Here is a 25250-nt window from a genome sequence, read left to right as displayed (position 1 = left end):
AAAAAAAAAACTATAGTATCACCAAAGTCAGGTGTAGCTATGCGATTTTGCTCCCCCGAGAGGCACTGTCTACTTCCTCATGGCTCGGCCGAAACTGAAAGTTCCACGCAGATGCACGAGGGAACGGGATATGAGAGCATAAACTCCCTCTTCTTGGGATTCTGCGCGGCCGGTGCTGCATCCCTTCCCTGCAGCTTTGCTTCGCGAAAAAGAGGGGACGAAGTGCACCCGAGAGCTGCCGCCACCTGGATATCGCGGCCCTAAGCTCGGGTTTTATTGACGCAAACTTTTTTTCCCCTCGCTGCGTACTTACCGGCTGGACTTGTGCCTCGTACGCGTCCCTCCACCTTGTACATTCATTGCTATAGAGTATTTTTTAGTTTCGAGCAGCTGGGCTGAAACTTGGCGATTTTTTTTAACTTGCTGCATAATATTTTCAAATCTCTCAAGGATTATGGCATAGTTAGAAGAGCATTTAGGAACAGGTAGTAAAAAAAGTTTTCGTTGTAGTAGGTTTTTTTTAATTCAATAAAATCAAATGCGTAGTGTATAGCTTACGTAGTTTTTCTTTGATACGCATGATTCGATGTTTTTTTTTTTTTTAAACAGATCTTAAAAGGTTTTGTTTCAATTTTATAGAATGCGTATTGAACAAAGTTGATTTTGATCTATTTTGTTTGTGAATAAAAAATGGAATTTTAAAAAAGGCCTTACTACAAGTATCCTTTCGACGGTCTTTTTGAAATGTCTTTGTTACAAGTCTGCCATGAAATTGAGTTTCGAAATGAAACCATATTAGTTTTTTAGATAAACTCATTATTTTTAGCTCAAAGATCATACAAGCAGTAACTGATTAGCACACAGGTGTATCAAATAATACCTTTTCCGTTAAAATTAAAAACAGAATTGGAAAAACCTTGAAACTCCAATCTCTAATGAAGTGAATCAATCATCATTACTCTTTCGTAACTCCAAAAATAAAAATAAAGTAAAGTGCCCAAACAATATGATGGTACAAACGAGAAGTTAAATAACTGCATTACCAATATTAAACTCCTCTGCCGAAGGAAGTTTGTAATATTTTCGACTGAATAATGAACAACGCAAATCCACAGACTCAAACGTTGTATCTTTTATCACCTAAATTCAAGGTGAATCCATTGTAATACATATACACATGACATTTCTCAGTCACTCGTCCTTACGCCCAGACCAAAAATGCAGGGGTGAGGGGTGAGAACCAAGCACTGACGTTCCCAAAAAAGCTCCCTAAGGACTTATCTCGAGCGCAATTACTACAGATAAAACGCGTCCAGCGCATAATTAAATTACCCACCAACCGACTCTGCCCCTAGTATAACCAGTGCCCGGTCCACACTCGCGAGATTAATACAACATTTTCCCAGCTATCGCACAATGGGCATGTCCGCGTAGCGATAATCCCCACAGCGTGCGCCAACTCCTCCCCTCGTATCTCTCGTGGACGTCGAGAGATCCAAGGTCACGTACCGGTCCTTCGCCGGCTTATCTTCGTCCTTCGGCCAGATCGACTGTGCGCCGTTCATCCTTACCCTTCGTCTTTCTCACCACCACCAACAGCGGGCGCCGCTAAGATACCGTCCTAAATTGCTCCCGAAATCACCATATCAATTACCGAGCCCCAGTCGCGTACGATGAATTCCAAGAGAGGCAAGTCGAGGTACATGTATATGCATATATCCTCTGGACTCGGCCGTGGTATGTATACGTTACAAAGGTTCAGCTATGAAAAGCGATCGATTGGATAATCGCACGGGACGTGCACCGCAGCTACCGGCGTCGTAAACTCTTCTAGGAACTCCTCCTCCGGCAAGCTATATATACATACGTGCTAACTGGCTAACGGTGCCTTCCGTTTCTCCTTTCGCGAGATGGCAAGTCGTTCCTTCTCTTCCCACCTTCGCCAAGGTGTAACTGTGTACGTACAACGAACGGAGCCGTCCTTATGATCCATTGCATTTAGGCGCGAGAAAACCCGTGTCTGGATCCTCCCGTGCTCACGTTGTTACGTGTATGGACACGTATGTAATTGACTGGGGTGTGGGTATTGTTACGAAGATAATTGCCGACTGGACGAGGCGTCGTTCTCTAGTGTCGAGTTGGCCATTTCGAAAAGTTTGATTTTCGTACTTTGTTTACATGTGAGTGTCAAAGTTTACGAAAATTCGTGTGTTGGAGAAAAAAGCAAGTATAAATACAAGCCAACTCGTTCTCTCAAAAATATATCTGATAATATTTCTGTCGCTATTCTTTCAGTTTTCACTCGGATTACTGGTAGGTCATCTCACACCCCATTTGTTTTCGAAATTTGTTGATGTAACTTAAACTGTTGTTGTATTGTAGTGTTCTTAGTATACGTTACAGACATTTTTACTTCAAGAAAAATGCTGATGATGATTGAAAAATTATTTTAGGACTTTGCAAAACTTGTTAAGACTTTGGAACCTTTTGTATAACGAAGGACTAAGATGACTTTAGATGACACTGACCCAAGGACTTACAAAGACTTTGAATGACTTATAAATACTTTTTTAAAGACTCTCGACTTTCAAAGTTATTTGATGTCATTGCAAGACTTTAAAAGCCTTTTTTCCCTTACTTGTAGAGCATGTAACTCATCCTAGGATATTTACCTTAGAACAATGGTATTTCAATATTTTGAGCGCAAGCTAATTTGCAATAAACAAGTGTGGTTAATCACATTAATTAATTTTTCCAAGATTTGTATGAAAAATTAATTGATGTTGTGGAATAGTACCTAGCACGATCATGTCGAAAAAAGATGTTTAAGTATCTTCATCAAGTTAAATCTACTAAAAGATTCATTGTAATATACATTTGTATATCCACACTACTGTATCGTCAGTACCAAAACCTTATGTCTATAGATTGGGTTCTTTATTATTTTATACTACATGGATCTTTTTTAAAATATGATGCTTTAAACGAAAAAAGTGTTTAATTATTTTTTTAGATGAAAAAAAGTCTGGCCCATGTGCAAGACATATTAAATCGATCAGACCAAACTGAAGGCAACAAGTACACTCTAGATATAGGTTTTTAACTCTGGACGACGTCGAAATGATTTTTCCAACTTCGGTTTTCTCATTTCAATGATTTTTTGTAGATTTTAATATATATGCGTAGACAGCCAATGGAAAATGTTTGCTGGGTATGTAGTTGTGTATGTGCGTATGTGTTGGTAGATTGATAGTGGGACGATGAGATAGCTCTTAGTTGAAACGGCCTTTAGATGCTCTGTTAGTCACTGCTCTGTTCTGTCCTTGGTATAGAGATGAAGGGAGACAGGACAGACTATTGTACATAGATTACAAGGATATCTTGTGGAAAGGAGCATGAGAAGTAATAGATTGTTTTTGTTAACCAAGTGGATGATTATTAAAAAAATTTTTCATACAATACACAAATCTTGTAAGAAGAAAATTTCAGTTTAACTATGTCAAAGTAACTTTTGCTTTATTTACTATTTGTGGATATTTTTAAGCATTGAGATTATATTTATCTTCTATACGGCATGCAGACTGGAGATCTCAAACACTCGATATTTTGGTTCACTCCAAAGTTCGTCGAATATTAACGTGAAAAGTTGGATACTCGCAAAAAATCCAGCACCGGTCTCGTGCCACTCTCCATTGTCTCTCTTCGTGATGAAGAATACAATACGTATAAAGCACGAGCGAATCAGTCACCAGTGCGTTGAAATGGATGGTCGTGACTCAATTTTTTATTGCAGCCTTTATCAAACTCAGTCTGCTGGACGACAGTGACAAGGAGTGTCTCAGCGGACGCGACTGGCCGAATCGTTTATTCAGTGGACAGACATTATCGGTGATTACGGTGTCTCTTTTCCTCATTGTTGTTTCACTGGGTTCGAAAAATTCGCCGAAGAAGCGTGACGCGGCTACTACTTGCTGACGAATTATTTATCGGTCTTGCAAGCTCGCGTTTTACTCCTACTTGGCTAAGGGATGGGGGATTGAGGGTAATGGTTTTTGCAGCAAACTTTTTTTACGCAATAATGGTAAAACGACTAAATACCATCTAATTTTGAATGATCTTAACGACGTTACCAGAATGGAATGTCCAGTAGAACAATTGTGGGCCCAATCAACATTGTGGGAGTCTAAGAAGGCTAACGAACTGATAAGATGACAAAATTTGCAATGTTACACATAAGGTGATGACCCTGACTATCGAAACCCAACCGTACGTGAAAAAAACTCTACGTTATCATACAAGTTTTTTATTAACGTGTTTGTTTTGAAATAAGTCAGTTTTCAACAGTCCCACATGTTGCTTACCGCCAACTATGCCTGCATATAGTTTTTCTCGATAGTTGTTAGCCTTGTTAATATACTTACTGTTTATTGGTCTATCGTAACATAAACTGTTGAGTTATTTCCTCAACGCGTGTAATATTTACCTTCGAAAAAGAATGTCTTGAAGATTTTGCAGTAGAATCCAATATTATTATCATGGCTCTACCTCGTCTCTTCAGGGGTACTTTCGTTTTGTCTTGTCCATTAGTGCCGTCTTGTCTTTGCCACTAATGTAGAAATAAATTAACATCAACGTGAGATGCTGCGATCTTAGCAGTAACAGTCCGAAGCGTCCGAAGTCAGGTGTATAAAGTTGCAAAGGACTTTTTCCTGGAATGTCACGATAGAGGTCTAAATTCTTGTCGAGACTTTTTTGGCCTTTCAAAGACTTTTAAAGAATTTCATTTAAAAGTCTGTAGGGTATTTTTGAGACGTTTGCAGTCATTTTCCATCACTTGTACAGTGCGTAGCACCTGAAAATGTTCCTAGTTTTGTACAACCTAAAATTTCAAAAGGAAAAAGTGAATACAGTACTGGTTATCATTCATCTTTATTATTGTTTCACTATTTTTCGTTTACAGAGCCTTATTTACATCTTTATGTCTAACAAACAACTTACAAAAGTTTAAGTTTCAACCTTCATTCATGGATGATCTGAAAATAAGTGCTTAAGGCTTTTATTTGATAAAATGTGTATGAAGCTACAAATTACTTGACGCAATTATTTCTAAAATAACAGTACATGTATGATTAATTCATTTTGGCAAGTTTCTTTAATTCCCGTTGATCAAGATGAGAAAATATAATATCAATTATTTCCACAGGAAGACTATTATGATTAATTGTACTTACTATGTCCTTAATAATTCCATCAAAGCATTTTTTTGCGGAATTCCATGCATTTATGTAGTCCATCCCTAGATCAATACGAGTTTTTATCACGTACTCGTAATACTCGAGCCTATTTTTTTCCTCAAGCTTCAAGTACAAGTTCTTCTGAGCATCAAAGAAATTTGTACAACGTAATAATTTAATATACGATACGAATGGCATCGTTATAACGTCAAAGATGGACTTACCACCTACTTTGGTCTCCTTCAGTTCTTCTATTGCGTCGATACATTCATAGAGAATGTCTCGCAGTCTGCCGTTTCCCCTTACAAGTCCTCTAACTGGCATCAACTCTTCTTTTATTGTTTTTCTAGCTGAGTCAATAGCGAGATAGAAACTCAGCAGGTATGTGAACTGATTGACTACTGATGGTGTGGAAGTAAATTCACCGTAGGCTTGAATTATGGCAAGGTTGATCGTTGTCCTGTCGTTGAATTCCCAAAACAAGCATGCCATTCTCATATCTTCTTTGTTGCACTCAAAAATGGGAAAATGGGGTATTAGATAGGTGGAGAGTCTGAAAATAATGAAAACAAAAGGTTAGTTAATGCAAGTTGCTGGTAGTCATTGAGGGATGTTGCAATATCAACGTCTTACCCATTAGCCCGGAAGCCAGTCTCCAGAAGCATCTGGACAATATCGTATTGCCGGCTTCCAACAGCCACTTTCAGTGCTCTACTGACGTCTTGGCATTTATTTTGTACCGCCTCATCGACATAATTCATGTAAAGCAAGCGATCAACAACCTGCTGATAACCCAAGACGATAGCAACAATAATTTCATGAAGTTGAATTTCATTACTATCGTAGTGAATATTTAAATCATAAAACGAATGCACACCTTTTAGAGTTGTTTCGTCAACTCCCGTGATTTTGGCGAGCATTAAATTCAACAATTTTTCATTGCGTCTTTTTGCAGCCAAAAAAAACGGTGTTTCATTGATACAGTCGCGTGAACGCAAGTCACTCCCTGTGTAAAAGAAATATACTCAATTATTAGTGGAAAAATTCAAAGGGTGGATACATACAACGGATTGTCATTGGAAAATTCTTTTCGTATGCTAGTGAATTGAGGATAAAGAATATTATTTAGTATCCCTAACAACCCATCGTGCTTTGGAAACATTTTAAAAAACGTTGTATGAAACCATGTGCCTAAATTATCTAAAGTATTATCTGCTTTCTTCGACTGTCAATTACTTTTAGATATTCCACATTTTCAATTCCACGTAAACACTATGACAATTATGTATTATTGCCTACTATAGAACAATATAGATATTAATCTAAAAAGGGTGACTAAGCTATTGTAAGATAATTCATAGAAATTGTAACATTTTTGATTGATGTGAAAAGTAGGAAAAATCGATATTAACAGATTTCAAATGCTTCCAAAACATTCCGGGATGTGAAGTAATTCGTCAGCTTATTCATTGAACTAAACTTGATGATTTAGTGAGTGTTTCTTTAAATAATAGATATTATGAAGCACATCGATATAACATACTATGTAAAATCAGAAAAGACTCGCAAAAAATTCAGGTATTAGTCGTATTAATAAGAACCCTACATTGATGGAAATTTTTAAAATGAAATTGCGTTTTTCCGAAACGTGAAAAATTATGATCAACAGTTCTGAGAATTGATTAATTACGTGTACTTACTACTTTACGTAATAACACACTTTAAATTTCTTGGGCGTAAACAAAAGTTTTCAAAGCTATCTTGTAAGCTGGCGAAAAAATTTCAAGATGCTAGTACAAAGTGTTGTAGAAAAATAAAACAGACGCCAATGGTCTTTTCTTTACCGTGTTCGATAAGTTGAGTAGCGATTCTGTAGAATCGTTCATCGCAGCATATTTGCACTTTTAACAATAAATGCAACGGTGTCTGCTTGTGTCTATTTTTTAAATTGATATCAACTCCTTCCTGCAAAAGAGCCTCAATTTTTGTCTCATCTCTGGCTACGACAGCAGAATGCAGTTCCGAGTTACCGACGTCTTTGTTAAGATCAATGCCTCTCTGGCGCAACAAGTCGTATAGCAAACAGTTGTTTGTACAATAATCGTGGTGTTCTTGGGACACTGCATAGTACAGCAAAGTTTCCAGCGAGAAATTGTCGTGAATTCTCATTCCGTCCCCGCTTTGGAAAATACCTTCGATGTACCGCTGGAACTGTCTGTGATTTGGCTGTTTAGCGAATTGATTACAAGCACGGAGCATACTGTTGTAGATGGTTCTAGCTTTCAAGCTGAAAAAAAAAAAAAAAAAAAAATGTAAGCCATTAACAATCAATGTTATTATTCATGGAGGCACATATAATGCCGTACAAACATGAACTGCTTACTCAAACCGAAATAAAATATCTATGCAGAGGTGTCTGTTGTGCGAAACGGCATAATCCAACGGCGTTTCGCCCCTGAAATCAGCGATGTTTGGGTCCGCGTGGTAATACAACAAAACCTTCAATATCGCTGCATTTTTCTTACGTACCGCACGTCGCAGAATTGTTTCTCCCGATCGATTGGTCACGTTCGGATCGGCATTGTTCTCCAGGAAAAAGTGAACGTCTTTGATCTGTGGATACGTAAATATTGAGACATGTGTCCATAACTTCATAATACTTTTAATAAGATGCAATACCTGCTGATGATCGACCGCCAAGTGAAGTACCGATTCAAATAAACCTTTTCGCACATGTATGTTTGCCCCATGATGTACGAGCGTCCTTATTATCGTCTGGTTGTCCGCGTGTCTATCACTCATTTCAAAAAAATGATATTGACTTTCATTGTAATGCGGCAAGTATACCAGATGCAGAGGTGTTTCGAAATCGTCGTTCCAATCATTTACTTGCATCCAGTCTCTAAACAAGTGATAAAAAGTCATGTACTCGAGGTTATATCCAATTTTGGGTTTTGCTTCAAACAAAAATTACCTTTCTATAATGTCGTTGATCTCCCTAATGTTCCGTCGTCGAACTGCTCGATGAAGGCTATTCTCGTTATCCAAATCCTGATCACCCATTTTTACTCTCCTTTTTTTTTGGATTCCGCAGGAAATTGATTTACAATTACTTGATGAAAGATCAAAAACAGGTCCAATTTCTTCAACTACGCCCAATCAGCGATAAACAACTATATTAAAAGTCACTATTCACGGGTATGCTTTGTATTTGTAGGTTGTAACTAGGTGTCGATGCTCCAAGCCCACTGTAGAAGTAATACTGAACAAATTTTTGTTTCGAGTATCGACTACGTCGAAGCATTCTTTTGCGATGATTCATTACAACTTTCAGCTTGTGAGCCATGTCTAGTGTGTTGTCGCCCATTATAAACTATCGGCTCACTAATTGGCTTACAACGATTTTCTGTTGTATTCTTTTCATCATTATTTCCGAAAATACTACTTACGAAAGGTGATTCTCGCGTACTTCTCGCAACAAGCGAAAAAATGTGTTCAAATTTAAGGAAAATGAGAGTATACTTATAAGTCATAAATTTCGTTTCTTTTGTTTTTCACTTCTATTCAGAACTTGCATACGTGTATTGGGCTTATCAGTTTTAATAGCTGTGATAAAGAATAACTTTCTCGTTAGTTTCTAAATTGGTGCCACTATACTCCGATAACTATCCATTTACTCGCTACGCTAGTATAAGAGACATTTTGAACAAGTGTTAACAACTCGAGCTTAATAATTATTATCAGATGTGGCAAAATTTAATCATGTTTATTGCACGTTTTTTTTTTATCAGTAGTACAGCGAATGTCTTCACGATTTTAGGTGTCTGTCTGCCATTGCCCTCCCTATGGTCTACATTCACTGAAAGCAGCTAACAACCATCCCTTTTTTTTGCTACTTTTTCCCTTTTAGCAAGTATCACCGTACAGTCCATGTCTACTGTACAATTATTATCTGGAAAGTTGTGCAAGTCCCACGAGTCAAAACTCTTTTGCCCTAGTTTTTTTTATCGATGGGCACTTTAGTGACCTCAATCGTATAGTCAAGGACTCGGGGCAGAGCATGAAGCTCCAATGCTTTATGAGCTCGAGAAAGGCTGCACAAAGCTGTGCGTTCTACGAAACAAGCCAATAGTGGATCAACATGCATGGCTTGATTTCTCACTGAGGAAAAAGTTCTCGTTGTGTTACGCGCGAGAATTCCAAGGGTCTTTTTCTACGTATTAGCGAAACAGCCTTTTTTCGGCCCCCTTTTACCCATCGAGACGAGGCCTTGTCCGTACTAAGACGCGTTGGCGCAAAAAAAAGCACTTTCGCTATCTGATTCCGAGGCAACGTGAAAAGACAATGAGTCCCAGCCGTCACTTTGTCAGCGGGAGCCCCTTTACCGACGGAGCGCAAAAAGCCCGCAGCGCTTATCTCGCGAGCCGGCCATTGAATCTCGGGAAAAGTCAATCCAAGCGCGGAGAAAACTTAACATCGTCGCGCTGGCTTCTTCCCCTCGGTCGACGTCGCTGCCGCGATCTGCGATCGAGCTGATGCGATAGAGTCAGTCCCCTAGGATGCCTAGAGAACGGACTCCCCCCCCTTTTCGGTGAACCTAAGCAGGAACGCTGCTCCTCGTCCTGTGTATGTGGAGGCGCACGGTGTACCTGCAACGTCAAGGCGCACAATCGTCCGGAGACTCGACAAGGCTTACACGACGGGTGGATGCTGATACGGGAGCCCATGTGTACTCCCGCATGTTGATTGCCGACCATTATACCTGGTTCGGCAGCGAGGGAGAGAAGGGTGTACCCTCGTTTTTCGATCCATCAGTAACTCGTGTGTTACTTGGTTTCGGTGAAGGCCATTTTAACGTTTTTGGGGATACGAGTTTTTTGAAAGATGTGGTTTGGCATGATTTTTGATTTTTTACGTGATAAATCGTATAATGTATCGTTCGTTGACCATTGACTTGCGTGGATTTTAATACTGAGTAGTAGTTAACTGTTAACATTTTTAATTTAAGATACTACTCATGACAACGTTTGATCAACTGTGAGTAAGCTCAAAAACGATTCTAAACAATCAACAAAGTCTTTCATTTTTATATGATGTTTATTTTTGATTATAAAAAAAAAAAAATCAAACTGCAACAAATACATACTGCATACGGTATGTTCTTAATTTAGTTAAAAGCTTATATTTATTACTAACATCTTTGTAAGTTGCATTTAAACTCATTCGTAAAAATATCAGTATAGTGATATTACTTAATTATGTTGTGGAAGCATACGAATTAGATGATTTTTAATTTTAAATAATAAGTTGATCTTGACAAAATTGTATGGAACTGTTATAAAAAAATCTATTAATAGTCAATTAATGCGTTTTTAATTAATCATGACCATTCATTTCTATAAAGTATCTCAAGGAAAATTTTGTCTTAAATTGTTTATTTATTACAAGCGGTTATATTTTTTAAAAGACCAAATACCCTTTGGAGTTGTTTATTTTGAATCAATCGACAAAGACATGCGAGCAATGGTCACGTCATGAAATATGTTTTGTATGTCATTCTTATTCCAATAAGGTATTAATTTTCAAATGTAAACTTATCCAGCATTAAAACTTTCTTCACTGCTAAGCATGGAAAACATTACCAAGCTGAAGAATATGATAAACCTGCATATATAACGGAAGTATGTAAATAACTGCACTTGTGTTTAACGGACAGCAAGCGTAAACATGCGCAAAAAATTTCATTAAAATTATTGTGCTGGAACAATAACCTGGTTACCGATTGTAAGATAGTTATTATAGTAATTTTTATCGTTACTACAGTGATTTTTATTGTTTGAACAAAAGAAACTAATGTCCACAATAATAAAAATTAGGTTGCCCAAAGTAAAAAGTTCTTGGCAACGGAATAATACTAAATTACCATTCTAGCACAGCAAATGTAATATTTTTTTTGTACTCCATGTAATGTAGCACTTGTCATCGTACATTGTAATGTAGAAAATGTGAATGAAGTATCTACGAAAATGGTAATTTTCTCTCTCGACAAGCTTGAATTGTAATAATTCCCACGGTTAGAATAAGCGAACGACCGATACCCGATCGATTGCACGGTTTTCGTGTGTGCACTTCTTTTTGCAAATACAATATTCCCGTATGTGTATGTAGTCCGGCCCGTTGGGAGTCGGGAAAAGTGACGAGTTGTCGTGGGGTTTCAGCAGTTGTGCAACGCATGCCGGGTGACGGATATATTGGATGAGTGGCTGGAAAGTTTTTAACGAGTTTCGTCGTTAGCTTTACTTGGCTGGCGATTTTTTTCTCCGTTAGTTTGGACGGTGATTTTTTTTGTTTTCCTCTGGGGTGGAGTAGCGCTCGGGATTTTCGGGACGCCACTAATTATCGAGCGATAAAGCGTAAGCTCTTTTACCACACGTGTGCGTATGGCAGGGGACTCTGAGTAAAAATGTAAATAATAGAGATGTGCGGGGCTCGTTGGTCGCGGGGCAAAAGTGGCCTTTAGCGCAGGGAAGCGGGAGAACTGCTAATTGACGAGCGGGATTATTTGGATACAAAGTTAATCTGCGTACTGAGTCGTTAAAAGTTTCTGCTGTTTTTGTTTTACTCTTGATGATTGTTGTTTCGTTCGTTTTATTAGCAGCTAACGCGCGATAATCTCCGAAGCGATAGATTGGTGTTTCAATTAAACTGTGTGTGTGAGTATTTGTTTTAATTGGAATGTGGTGGCTACGTTTTTTTCGCGGAAAAACTAAGGATTATTTTGATTTGGAATCCAAAGCCAATCTCGCCGGCTTTTTTCGGGAAATGTATAGGTGCTTTTAGGGCTAGTTGTGCAGCGTCGTTTTTCAAAATAAATTTAAATAAAAGCTTACGAAAAATGAAAAGAAAAAAATATTCTAATTCAACCATAATTAGTTATTGAAATGAGATATAAGATTTCAAAAAACGCTATTCAGTGCAAAAATATCTGATTTACTTGATAGCATTGAATAATTCAAATACTTGCTCTACAAGCCCACTTTACCAGGTGCTAAAAGAATATTAACCATGAAATGACTTTAATCACATTACCGTTACATAAACACTTTAATGAAACAAAGCTACTCTTGTCAGTCTCTTGGATCCGAAAGCAAAGTATTCCAGTCGATTGAGCAAACAGATGTTCACTACATAAATGTAGTGGCAACTCGACATTATTGACCAAAGGATTATAATAATAATAAGGATATTTCGCGTCCTTTTCCCACAGATGGTATAACAAAGGACTCAATTTCGGACGTTTTTCTTTTACAGTGTACAAAAGCGAATGGTATGGTACGTTGTGTATTATATCCTCGATACTATCGCGTGAGTAGTGACTGCTCATGCGTATAAGGTCTTCTTTGACAGCTGATTTTGTGGTTAAAGGATTATTTTGTTTTTTGATACACCATAAATTGTGGTTATTTTCGAGACTTATTCTAATAATAATTATGAAAAAGAGCTCCATTAAAAGGAGACAAAAACTTAGTTTTTCTTTTGCCTTCACCGATATAACAATTACACAGGCAGCCACATGATACTAACAAAGCTGCCAAGTGGATCGTGCGAGCTTATAACCATACGCTGTGCATTTGCAGTGCAAGAGCTTGTGGTCAAGGGAGCTTGCGGAGCGTCAGTCAGTACTGCGCTTCCCTTTCCTGTTATACCGTAGGTCAAGTAGACCATCCGTTGTATTTGGAAACCAAACGCGTATACTCTTGTTTGTGAATGAGATGACAAACAAGCGAGTACATGGGCATGGTCATTGAGAGAGAAAGTTCCGGTTTGAGCGCATTGGAGCTATCTAGTCTGTTAATCGTCTATGGATTGCGTTCTGAATGCTGGAAAATTGAAGAACTTTGCATTGTATAATGATAAAGATACTTTTTCATAGTTTTGGACAATCTAAAAATTTATATCTGATCAACGGAAACTAAACGAAAAATAATAAGGATGAAGTTTTGATGATTAATCTCATGCAGTTAGAAGATATTTGGAAACCAACTTTGAAGACATGTTTAGGGACTAGACAGGTTTTGTTTGCGTTTTCCAACATGATAGGATTATCTTGACTAGGTCATTGTGAAGTTGTTTTGGAATCAGATGATGAAAGCATGGAACTCGAAGTTCACTATCGGAGATCTAAAAAAATCCTTATAATAAGTCAATCGTAAAACTTGGAATAAAAAAAATGATTGACCAGATTCTTTTGAATTCGTTTATTCTAAAAGAGAAAAATGGAGTCCCCACTCGCAAAAAAATTATTTTATTGCAAGGAGCATATAAATAAACAAGGAAGTAGAAAGTTGATAGAAGATGAGTTATTAAAACGCCTAAAGGGCTGAACGCCAGCCTTGATTCGGTTGATCGATTAATTAAGCGTGTTAATAATAACATGAAAAGAAAAATAAATTTATGTTCCAGCTATAAGCAAGCCTGTACGCGTATACTATCCCTGCAGGCTGAGCGTGTGCACTGGCTACCTGCATAGTAGCGGCTGCTCTACCACACATGCAACATGTACAAACTCGGGTGCGCTGTAAGCCGATTACCTGTGAGATCCTCGGCAGATCGTCTTTATTTCTCCGAAAATGAACTCCCGAAACGGATTATCCCATCGCGATGGCGATACAGAAAACGGAAGCTGCCAGAGAGAGAGAGAGAGATAGGCTGTACGTTGCTCCGGGTATTAGTCGTCTCCTTTCCTCTCCGCTGTCGATACATCGGTTCTGTAAGAAAGTGGCTCGCGATACACGTCCAAGGTTGAATTACTTCTACATCTTTGCCACCCTCTGCTCGTACTAGCCTGGCTTTCTGCAAACTCTCGTCTTCCCTCTTATTCCTCTCTGCTTATCGGTGTTTCAAAGCTTCTCCATCTCCCAACCCCCCTTTTTTTGCGGTTGGCTGGTTATTTTTTACTTGCATCGATCTTCGCCTTTGCTTTGATGGTGCTTGGATGCTGAGAGAAAAAAACAGTGTGACGATGTTGGCGATTTAATAAATTTCTTCAGAGTAATAGGGATATTTGATACCTACGAGTTGTAAAATTACTGGTTGTGTGAAAAAATTGTCAAGGAAATCGTTAGTTGAAACGTTTTGGTTATTTGAACAAAGTAGCTGTTTGATATGAATGGACATTAAACATTCAGTATCCAACTCTTGATTTAATATGTGGTAGAATTACGTATTCTTGTCATCAAGTCTTACTCAAGTCTCATCAAGTTTCATAGCCAGCAATCCTCTGACAAATGTAAAACTTGGATAATCTTTCTCTGGGTGACAGAAACCTGCATTCTTGACTCTAAAAGGATTATGAGGTAGATGAAAAGAACTAGCAGGTTACTGATAATACTTAGATACAGCCCTAACTCATTGAAAAATTAATAATAGATAAAACTATACCACACATGAGAATGTCAAACGTTAATTCAACAACAATAATGCCATTGAAGCAAATGAAAATCGTCCGACTGTAATGCGCTCCTATTGATCTAATCAGCCACTCTCAAGGGTCATGTGTACATCACCGGATGTAGGAAGTTCAGGGGCAGCGCAGAGGCCCTCTCCATCCGCTGATTGCGTTTGATCCGCAATCCAAGTGGCTTCTAATCCGATCTTCAGTGCCCCTTGCGAACGGATATATAGGCATCGCTACCAATTAGCAGTGCCGAGCACTGATTTGTTGTAGGTGCTTTTAAAACAGTTAAAGCCTTGCGTGCACAAACTCATTGTTGCACATGTCCAGTATTGCGTTAATATAATCTCTAAGGTGTGGTATGAGCATCAAGTTTTGATTCACGTGAACTCATTGGCTGTGCCGGGACGTATAGGTACGTTGCAAACGAGAGACTGCGTACTCTCTATATCATGGAAAAAAATTCCACAAGTCTTTGGATTTAAGTCATCAAATGACTTCTGAAGTCTTTTTAAGCCTTTCAAAGTTTTTCTAAGTCATTTGAAGTCTGTCCATATTTTTTAAAGTCCTTTGAAGTCTTCTAAAGTCATTTAAAATTTTTTAAAGTCCTTACAAATCTCGTCAAAACTTTTGAAGTATTATCGAGGCTTCGAAGGGCATCTTCCTAATAAATTGGTTTATTAAAATTAATTAGTGAGATGTGCTAGACTATACTTATAGTCTTATGTGACGATAATTGAGTCAGTACAAATTTTCCATCTCTGACAGTTTTGGCTACATTTCATTTTCAAGTAAAGGACACTCGAATGTACGTATAAATGATACATGTAGAATACCACAAAGCATCATATACTGCACATACAAATGACGCAGACAGTGAAGTCTGCATTCAGCGAAGGCACATCCAATGAATTTAAAATGTTTCATTAGAAAAGCGTCTAATAAATATTGATCCCTCGCCATCGCCCTCTTCATCATCTGCACGGCAACTTTGTTTAAAACCCCATTCGAGTCAGAAGTATTGAGTGTACACGGTCGGGGGGGAGTGTCGATTTCGGTCGTCGCGAGTTCTCGGCCCAGCCGTCTGTAACAAGATCTGATTTATGCGCGGGGTCCGGCGAAAATTGGTTTTCATCCCACCAGCTTCTCCGGGCAGTATCGCCTACAACCTTCGTCTTCTTCGGACCGGTCGTATACCTCTATTATAGCCAGCGACACGTAGTGGCCGTAATGTGATTTGGGGCCTCGTAAATAATGTCTATAACCGCGGCTACTGCTCGAAGCCGGCTGGAAGCTGGGTTTCCTTGGTTGTCTGGCACTCCCGTGGAGATGAAAGCGCTAAACGAAGGGACATCGAGAAAATTTGAATTGGCCCATGTAGGACTGCTGTGTGGTATGATTGTATTGTTTCGACAGCATATTAGCTTTGAAAATGGTTTTTTCAGAACTATACGGATATTTTTAGATTTTTACAGTTACTTCTAATGGGGCTCAGCTATTGATGAAGATTCTCTATATTTTGTAACAAATCAATGAGTCTTTAGTTATGCCCTTTACGGATACTCGTGGGAAATCTTGTAAGAATTTGTCAAAGATTTATGGCGGAATATTTTGCGAGAACTATGATTACGTACTTTTTCTGTGTGTGTTACGTAGAAAATTTTCAACACAAAAAACGGTATGATTATGTTCGGTAGAGGTAGAAGTATCACCTATTTTCTATCATACTGCCTTTATAACAACGCCTTAACAGGAGAGTTGAAATACTCTAAATGAAATTTAATAACAGTCTTACAAAATGTTGTTTATAAAATTTTTAAATTTACTTGAAACCCATTGTTTTGTGTCAACACAAAAAAAGTATTACTTAGAATTACTAACACGTGTGTGGCCGTGTTTTCAACTATAATCAAAAACCTTCTGTAGGACCCACGCACATAGGAGTTTTTCAGGTATCCTGTAGGAAATTGTTGCCTTAAAAAAGTAACGTTTCAACGACTGTTACGTTACATTTACACAAAGATTTAATCTCATATTTTGTATCCTTTCGTATTTCTACATTTTTGATATGAATAAAATATAATTGTCATACTTTCGAGATAACCATAGACACACTTAACATTAAAAATCATATTCTACGAAGAAAAAACGGAAAAAAAAAATTTTCTCGCGACACGGTATCCCAACAATAAAAGCCCAGCATCGAGCAAGTCTTTTCGTAAGTAAAAGCATTTAAGCCAGCCTATACGTTAGCAATTTATAATCCGAGTACGCGTAATACGTGCATTTCTGGCTGACTCGTTCGACGCTCGATCGCGATAATATACAAAACAGGACGTCGGCTCTATCTCCGTCCGGGTTACCTGGATCTCGGGGATTCCTCGAGGTCCCATCGCGATCGGCCACATGTTTTCAAAAGCCCTGCCTTCAGGTCCGTCTCAATAATGAAAAAGCTCCCTGGTCCGCCGACGAGTCGAAGATGAAAAAAAAAAAAACACGTGCAAGTTGGGGGGAACAGAGGTGTACTGCGAGGTGGAGGAATTCTCAAAACGATTAAAAACGAAGCGTGTGAAGTGTTGGCCCTCAGTCGATCTTCTTTAACGATAACTCTGGGCGTGCAATGAGTTCCAAGGACGTGTAATTTAAAAAAAATGTTTGCCACGAGGGAAGTTGCAAAATTTGTCGAGAGATATCGTCAGGGTGGCGAATAAAAAAAAAAGAAGAGAAAAAAATAGCAGCATTTTCGTAGCGTCGCGATTTCCTCTTCCGCTTCAGGGCGATCCAATCCAACTTGTTAATTAGATTCCAGGAAAAGCCCAACACCGTCACGCGAGGGATCCATCTGTATCAGCCCTCCCCAGTGCACGCAAAGCATGAAGATCTGCGCCGCTGGATCTTATTTACCCAGGCGCGTTTCTGTTCCAGCGAGTCGACTCCATCGGAAGTTAATGCACCTTTCGATTCGGAGACTTTGCTGCCGTTGCTCAGTGATTGATTATCGCGCCTTGTCTATGCTTTTGCGTTGATTGCTTCGGCAACAAGTTAGATGGGATTTTTATAATGAGTTATCGTTAATTTGTTTACGCAATTTGTCTTGTTTGCTTTACATTGCTAATTTTAACAAGTGCGCATGAAATGGCAAATCGAGGTAGTACGTTTTTTTTATGTTTATTTACCAAAAAGAATTTTTTATTTATTTTATTTAAACACTTTCAGCGTTTAGTTTTTTTACTAGGATAACGGGGTCAGCTAAAAATAAAGCTTTCCACTGGGGTAGAGCTGATTTGGTCCTCGCTAAACACTTCACCGATGTGATTACAATCCGAAACCTTTCTGAGTACGTATTGAGTTGTATAAATTTTTTTTTCTACGTGTAACAAAGAATCATGTAGTTTTACCATTTAAAATAGAATATAGCATTTAGAATAGAATATAGAATATATTACATATGTATGTAAATATATTAATTGCTACATTTTTGATACGTAATATTTGTTTTCCTTTATTATTCGTCACATGCCAAAGATTTTTTCCAAGTTAGGAACAAAAAAATTGAATACCTACTAAACTAGACATTTATAATTTTTTTTTAGGATGCATCCCTCATACATTACGTGGTCTCGGTCCAAAGCTCATTCACATACAAGTGCTATACTTTACACTGACTGAACCGCGCCAGGTTGTACTCAGTATGTCGGCTTATTGAAATATAAATGTGATTCCCCAATCAGTATGAAGAAAACAAAGTGCCGCAAAAACTACAGAACTATCGGTTTACTGCCCATCATTCGTAAGATTTTCAATGCACTTTTTAACGACGAAATCAAAAACTCCTGTAATACAAATAGTTTCATACCTAACGAGCAATTTGGGTTAAGATTCATCGACTTTCAAAAAAACTTTGATTTCGCTTGAAGCGCTATTTTTTAAACAACAAAAAACTCTCCGTGCCTGTTACAACTTCCTTGAAAATAGAGACAAAAACAATAACTGTTTTGGTTGACCGAAAGACTCTAACAAAGCACAGTCAATGTGCCTTTCTTTTTTAACAAATGTGTTTCAATTATGTCTGAACAACATCACAAAAAAAAGCCTCTGAATAGACTAATAAAGTCAACTACATACTGTTACATTTACACAGAAAATGAAAAAAAAAGTCACCTTTTAAAGTGAAAAGAAGACCTTCTATGAATACGATTGTATAAAAAAACTCCTTGACAAAAAGCTTACATAAAAATTAGGTCTGTTTTTTATGAAAAACGTCACACAAACTTCTCAATATGTAAATACTGTTACTGGTTATGTACAGATTGACTAGAAAATGATGATAATTATATATGACATAGTTTTACAGAATAAATTTCCATAAACTTTACACGAAGTAAAGAAATACGAGGACTTTTGCAGTAAAGTTACTAATAATTTTGTGATATTTTTATGAAATCGAATTTTTACTACAGTGAGCACACGACACGTTAATTAACGAATATACAAGTTAGGAAAAGAAAGCAAACAGCCAAAATGAGCACATGCAGATGGGGTTGCAATTGCCTTTATGGAAAACATCAGGCCACAAATTGGTGAGCTCTTTAACACCATTTTCCAGGTGGAACATAGGGGGTAAAAAGTTTTCTCAGAAACCAAGTGATCAAAAGTGTGAGATAAGTGTGGGAATTAGTTCAAGAGTTAAGCCTTTCGTAAGAGCGACGAAAATAGGCGAGGGTGAAATGCTGCTAAATGACAATGGAGCAGAAGGCTATTTTTTCCATAGCCAGAAAATTTATCGATTCTTGTCTGCTTGAGATGCTGGATGGATTTTAATGTACTGTAGGAAACACATCATACTTATAGGTCAAAAAGTTACCCTTTATTTTCTTGCAGTTATGTCATCAACGTTACTTCTACTTTATTAAAGAGACATAAAAAATGATTGCAGAATTAGATTTCAAAAAGTATGTTCTTATTTGTAATCTGAAAAAAAATCTCTAATTGTTGGTCGTTTAAAAATAAAAAAAAGGTTTTGGTTGTAAAAGACTCGAAAGAGTTGAAAGATGAATATGAGAGTTATAGTTTATTCATTTAAATCTTACAAAATTTGTCATAAGGCAGTTAAAAATTATTTGTTGACGTGATAAACAAAGTTTTGCCATGTTACACTTAAATACAAGTATTGATTTTTTTATAATAGTTGATGATTTTTAGTCATGTACAGTTTACTTTCTCTACGTACCTTTACATTAACAATGACTATGGATGTATTCAAGCAATCTTTTTTCAATTAAAAAACTCAACTTCTTGAGTATCATCCCAAATAAAATTAATATCTCTCTATTGTTCGAAATTGCAATCTTGGCGTTGGAAAACCTAGCAAAATATTTTTTACGTCAAACAGTTCCAAAAACTAGAAATTCTTTTACAATTCATTTCAATGCACTGCTAAAAATATAAAAAGAAAAGTCATTCTAGTTATTATATTAAAAAAAAAAAAGAAATGCCGAACCTGTACCACGCCAAAATAGAAAACCCATGTCACTCCAAGCTCTTTACTATTAAGTGAAAATAGGAAACCCACATCAACCCGATATTACGTAAGTATGTTATTAATATTATAAGATTTTTTTTGCTTTACTTATAAATCTAATACAACATTATAATATTTATGCGTATCCGCTTTAAAAAACTGTATTGGTGTTTAACTCAAATAAAACATAATCTAAAAATTTCCGTGCCCGTACTACCCCAAATTCCCCTAAGCCACAACTTTTCAACCACTTCAAGACGACCTTGTCCCTACAAATGTTACCCATTTGTATGCACATGGCCCTCGTAAACTACAAAATTCAACTGTTTGTATAGCTTCAAAAGCCAGTGCTTCAGCTGCACCAAAAAAATGTAAACCGTGTCATGTTGACACGTGCAGAGCATGCAACAACATACTTAGCTCTTGGATCCTTAAAGCAAAATCTTACCGGTAAAAGCACGCCTTATTACCGTAGAGCTAAAAGACCTCCAAAGAAGATCTCCTTAACCCAACAAACATCAAATCAACAAGCCCCAGCCACTTGGAATGGAAAGCACCTAGTTTTCCGAAAGCCGGTTGAAGACACTTGGAGCTAAAGTGCATGCATCATCGTCACGTGGGGCTATTTATCTAATTTCAGTAGCTGCCACACATACACATACAGTGTGGATTTAATTTCGCACGAGGCTCTTTGAGGCCACTGTTCGCTCTTAGTCTCATCATCCGGTACCGGAAAGGACGTCGTCTCATTCCCAAGCATTAATTAACAATCATCTCAAGATTCGTCAAACAAGCCGCAAATTAGTGGACGCAGCTAACGAATCGCTGATTCTCGCCATTAGTCCGTTTAATGAGTAAAAGGAAGCCTAGCCAAGGGGAAGTACTATATCGTGCTAAAGGCTCTTTGGGGAATTCAGTGGCTGTGTGCTTGGTCGGTGCAACGCTATCTGGGCGGATGTTTGTCTCTTGTTCTGGCCTTTGCTCGCTGGCACATAGATAACATACAATAGAGTATGAAGGCCAGCTGTAGAAACGTAACAGCGTTAGAGACAGAGAAAGAGTGAAGATTAAACTACTCATGCGTCACTTTTTCCTCTTCAGTGATTGGCTGAGTCAGTTTCCCCTATAGCCGTGCCCCGTACCTGATCGGATGGCCTAAATAACCTAACTGTAACCTAAGCCCTATCTGCGTATCGCAACTTGAATACGATTTTGAATGGAATATGGTTAGAGCATGCAATACACAAGTTGACTAAAGATTTCTCTCATGCAGAGTTCAGGTTAATCTAGTAGCCAAAGCGTATGAGAAACAATTTTTTTTTTTTTTAATGTTTTTTTTTTAAGTGAAAACATCGTATAAGGGGCCTCAACTTTCCAACGTGGGGAGTAAAAATTTTCATTTTAAAGCCAATTTTACGTCACGCTATACATAGGTATACCTACTACAAGGCCGATGTATCCGATCGTGCTCGACGAGCAGAGCCGACGGCGCACGAGTGAGAGAGCGCCGTGCGCGGTATACTTACAGCGCAGCACTAGCCTGCATAAGTGAGAACTGGATGAGAATGTTTGGCCTCAAGCTCTGCCGCCTGCAGCGCTGCTGTAAAAGAGCCATCATGACGTCTAAGATATATATAGGTATTGTGTGGAGCGTCTTTAGACTTAATGATGACTGTCACGTCATTGTTTATATAACGTATATGATCGACTCGACTCAGTGAAGGCTGCTCAGCATAGTCATATAAGGCTTATAATTTTACCTGTACAAATATATTTATGATAGAGAGAGAGAAAAATAAGTGTGTGTATGTGTGTGTATTCGTGCGCGCGTGTTTTTTTCCTTTTTTTAATCAATACCTTCTTGCAAAGTGCGTTTATGTAAAGGCTGTATTAAGTCCTTAAAGGCTTTTATGAGGGTATATCGCAACAGCTCATCCACCAGATGGTGTGACCGTACCTAAGAGGTAATGGCGGCTCACATATACAGATACATTTAGTTTGCATGTGTGGTCTGTACGTGTAAGTACCTGTGTCACAGATTCTGTGATCTCTGCTACTATGTTGCACTTTATATCGTAACAAAAGCACTACATCTGATTGACAGTTAACGAAGCGCAAAAATGAGTTGTTCTGTTAATGATTGCAGTAATCCGATTTGGTTTAAGTTTCCGAAAGATCAGTTGATGAGAAACAAATGGTTGCAAGCAATAAAAAGACCAGACTTCGTACCAAAAAATTACAATGGATTATGCATAGAGCACTTTCGAAGAACTGATCTAACCGATGCATCATGTTTGGGTGAATTTTGATTTTTTAAATATTTTTTGTACACTCTACTTTTGATAGATAATAAACAATGAATAAATCTGATGTGACAGATACTGGACGAAAAAATAATGTAATCAGTTTTTTGTTTTTTAGATAATTCAGCTCAAAGGATTCGATTACGCCAAGGAGTTGTTCCGTCAGTGTTTTCTTGGAGTAAAAATTCAAATTTTGTCAATAATGAAACTAATTCAGAATTCCATTCCTTTGGTGATCTGTTGGAAAAAGGTTCATTACCAAGTGATAGTGGAAAAGAAAAGGCAAATAAACACGACCATTCTGCAAAAGAGACAGTAGAAACAAAATTTGATAAAAATGTCAAAAGAAAACCACGCTTTGATATAGAAGAGTTGAAAGATGAACCGACAGTCATTCTAGAATTCACTGGGTTGGAATGTTATAATAAATTCAAACTTGTTTTTGATAGTCTAGGTGGAGAAGAAAATCACATAAAGTATGGAAGTAATCGTTCAAATGGAGGATTATCCAAGGAAAATCAATTATTTTTGACTCTATGGAAACTAAAGAAAAATTGCACTAACAGGGAACTTGGTATATATTTCAATATTTCTAAGGATGCAGTTGGAAATATTCTTAAATCGTGGATAAAGTTTATGGCACGTCAGTGGTCGACAACTAATGTTTGGTCAAGTGAGCAGTTAGTTCAGTATTACATGCCTGAAAACTTTGAAAAAGATTTTCCAGTAACAAAGGTAATAATTAACGGAACTGAAATTGACGTAAAGGAGCAAGCTACTTTTAGTTATTATAACGACACAACTGTTAAAACAGTGTTGGGAAGCACACCTGGAGGACTGCCATGCTACTGTAGTGACTGCTACGAAGGTTCTACTAGTGATCGTCAAGTTGTTGAGATAAGTAGTCTTCAACAACAGTGTGAACCAGAAGATGGTATCACGGCAGACCGTGGATTCTCCGTACAAGATATATTTGCTCCTTACAATATTACTGTAGCCACATCCCATTTTACCAAAGGCAAAGGGTACTTGCCTCTTAAAGTTCTATTAAGGAATCGTAAACTGTCTCGTTACAGAGCTCACATCGAGCGGATAATAGGTTTGTTGAAGACTTATAAAATTTTGTCCACTAAAGTTGATTCTAGATATCTTTCTTTCACTACAGAAATAACAAAAGTGTGCTTCATGTTGTGTTATTTTAAAACTTGTATTATCAAAAATAATTGAATAAATATTTTAGCTTAAATGCAACTTGTACTTAATCAACCTTTATTATTTATCAACTAATTAAATAAAATAGAAACATTGTAACACGTATGAAGATTTCATAAATTTGCTAGAAAATAGTACCATATCCTCTATAAATGTATCCATTCAAAGTTTCTAGCTCCAAAAACTTATTGTAAAAATTGATTAACATTTGTAGAATTATTTTAATGAATTTATCATTGCTGGGAATAGATATGCGATCCAAACTTCTAAAGGTATAAATTAAGAAATCACAAAACAATTTTCCTGTTACCATCATTTGTTCTTGTATCTAACAGTAGTACTGGTGATTCTTTTTCCAACAATAATATCTTGCAACTGTTTTATATAAAAAAGGTACTGTATCCTCTGAAATAGCTTAGTACCTTGCTGAGTAGGGACACTTTATATTAATCACTGTTGTTTCTCCCAGCAGACCATCAGGACTAACCCCAATAAAAGAATATTCTTTCATTACATATAACCCACATTCAACTACTGGTAGTTTATTTTGTAACATAATTTTTTTAAATAAATCTGAAGCTGTTTTTTTATGAACACTACCATGTATGGTTTGTTTTATGTGAATTTGACAGGATATAGGATTGATCTAGCTAGAGTAGTGTCTTGTTTATCAGTTAAATCTTTGCAACACTTATAAAACCTACTGGCTGTTATTCTATACCTTAACAAGTTGTGCCATGTGCTGTTTGCAGTCTGACCTCCAGTAGCTTCCTCAATTTTTTCCAAAGATTCATAGTCAACTTCTATTAAATTCATCTCTTTCGACAGTCTACATCTTATTTCATACTTGATGTAGCTGTGATCATTGATGATGATATATGGATTGGCTGGCATAGTTAGCTGTTTAAGAGACATATTTACAAATCTAAAGCCTTTAATAGGATTGAGAAAATATTGATTATATTTTTCATCAGAATCAGATTTATCATCTGACGTGTAGGTAAAAGTTCTTGTCGTATTTATTAAAATTTACTACCTTCAACATTTTTATCTGAGGTTATGAATTTATTCATTCATTTATACCCAAAATTTTTGCTTGGACAATAATTTTGTTATTTCTTAAAGTAATTTTAACTCCAAAGTAATTTTTGTTAAGTAATTTTTGTAAATGTACAAATAAAACGCATTAAATCATAAATTTTTGCGTTCGTTAAATTAAGTCACGTCGTTGGAACTACTAGAATGTCAAAGCTCAGTGTTCGTTAACTATGGACATCTTCATCTGGTCTCTTTTTTATTAAATATTATTTATTCTTACTAAATCTTTAGAAGTGTAATGGTCGATTTTTATTTCTTATACATACATGTATCTAAAAAAATTTCTTCTTTTATCTAGACATAAAAAATAATGTTATATTAATTATCAAGCAACATGCCCTTAAAAGTGTTTGTTAAATTGGGATGCTTACCTTATTTGAAGATGATGACAGCAGCATTATTGTGGCTGTAAGACGTCAGTTGCCCTA

At 37.2% G+C, this 25250-nt stretch overlaps 3 protein-coding genes across 8 annotated transcripts; 1 reads left to right on the top strand and 2 right to left on the bottom strand.

The window, feature by feature from the left end:
- Positions 1–4831: 4831 nt before the first annotated feature.
- LOC149375414 (uncharacterized) lies at positions 4832–5915 on the bottom strand. Of its 5 annotated transcripts, none has more exons than XM_089588733.1 (3): positions 5868–5915; positions 5232–5787; positions 4832–4879 (listed from the first exon to the last, which is right to left on the bottom strand). In XM_089588733.1, the coding sequence occupies exons 1-3, from the start codon at positions 5897–5899 to the stop codon at positions 4865–4867; spliced, it is 603 nt and encodes a 200-aa protein (XP_089444859.1). In that variant the 5' UTR covers positions 5900–5915; the 3' UTR covers positions 4832–4864. The 5 variants fall into 5 exon arrangements, with proteins under 5 accessions (XP_089444859.1, XP_089444860.1, XP_089444858.1 ...); XM_089588734.1 differs by lacking the exon at positions 4832–4879 and having other exon boundaries at positions 5023–5296; positions 5459–5787; XM_089588735.1 differs by lacking the exon at positions 4832–4879 and having other exon boundaries at positions 5283–5375; positions 5459–5787.
- Positions 5916–5951: 36 nt separating this feature from the next.
- Positions 5952–8702, bottom strand: LOC149375413 (uncharacterized). Of its 2 annotated transcripts, none has more exons than XM_089588729.1 (6): positions 8209–8702; positions 7914–8136; positions 7618–7847; positions 7079–7521; positions 6112–6240; positions 5952–6019 (listed from the first exon to the last, which is right to left on the bottom strand). In XM_089588729.1, the coding sequence occupies exons 1-6, from the start codon at positions 8295–8297 to the stop codon at positions 6009–6011; spliced, it is 1125 nt and encodes a 374-aa protein (XP_089444855.1). In that variant the 5' UTR covers positions 8298–8702; the 3' UTR covers positions 5952–6008. The 2 variants fall into 2 exon arrangements, with proteins under 2 accessions (XP_089444855.1, XP_089444857.1); XM_089588731.1 differs by having other exon boundaries at positions 5952–6016.
- A 13321-nt stretch (positions 8703–22023) lies between these two features.
- Positions 22024–23739, top strand: LOC149375412 (uncharacterized). The gene is made up of 3 exons (XM_089589098.1): positions 22024–22228; positions 22356–22507; positions 22631–23739. Exons 1-3 carry the CDS (start codon positions 22212–22214, stop codon positions 23737–23739), a joined length of 1278 nt encoding a protein of 425 aa, XP_089445224.1. The 5' UTR covers positions 22024–22211.
- Positions 23740–25250: the final 1511 nt, after the last annotated feature.

The sequence above is a fragment of the Copidosoma floridanum genome, unplaced genomic scaffold (assembly GCF_036245765.1).
Source record: "Copidosoma floridanum isolate Cflo_tuat_1 unplaced genomic scaffold, Cflo_Japanese_pri ptg000007l, whole genome shotgun sequence".
Classification (NCBI taxonomy): domain Eukaryota; kingdom Metazoa; phylum Arthropoda; class Insecta; order Hymenoptera; family Encyrtidae; genus Copidosoma; species Copidosoma floridanum.
The sequence above is the reverse complement of the archived record's forward strand: the minus strand, read 5'-3'. Positions and strand labels throughout refer to the sequence as shown.

Bases quoted from the DNA above. Each gene is read 5' to 3' on its own strand.
- LOC149375414 (XM_089588732.1), bottom strand. From the start codon at position 5,899: ATGCTTCTGGAGACTGGCTTCCGGGCTAATGG. The intron at 5,788-5,867 runs GTAAGACGTTGA...CATTATTTTCAG, and splicing joins ACTGGCTTCCGGGCTAATGG to ACTCTCCACCTATCTAATAC.
- LOC149375413 (XM_089588729.1), bottom strand. From the start codon at position 8,297: ATGGGTGATCAGGATTTGGATAACGAGAATAGCCTTCATCGAGCAGTT. The intron at 8,137-8,208 runs GTAATTTTTGTT...TCACTTGTTTAG, and splicing joins ATCAACGACATTATAGAAAG to AGACTGGATGCAAGTAAATG. The intron at 6,241-7,078 runs GTAAAGAAAAGA...TCTTTTACACAG, and splicing joins TACTCAACTTATCGAACACG to GGAGTGACTTGCGTTCACGC.
- LOC149375412 (XM_089589098.1), top strand. The intron at 22,508-22,630 runs GTGAATTTTGAT...TTTGTTTTTTAG, and splicing joins AACCGATGCATCATGTTTGG to ATAATTCAGCTCAAAGGATT.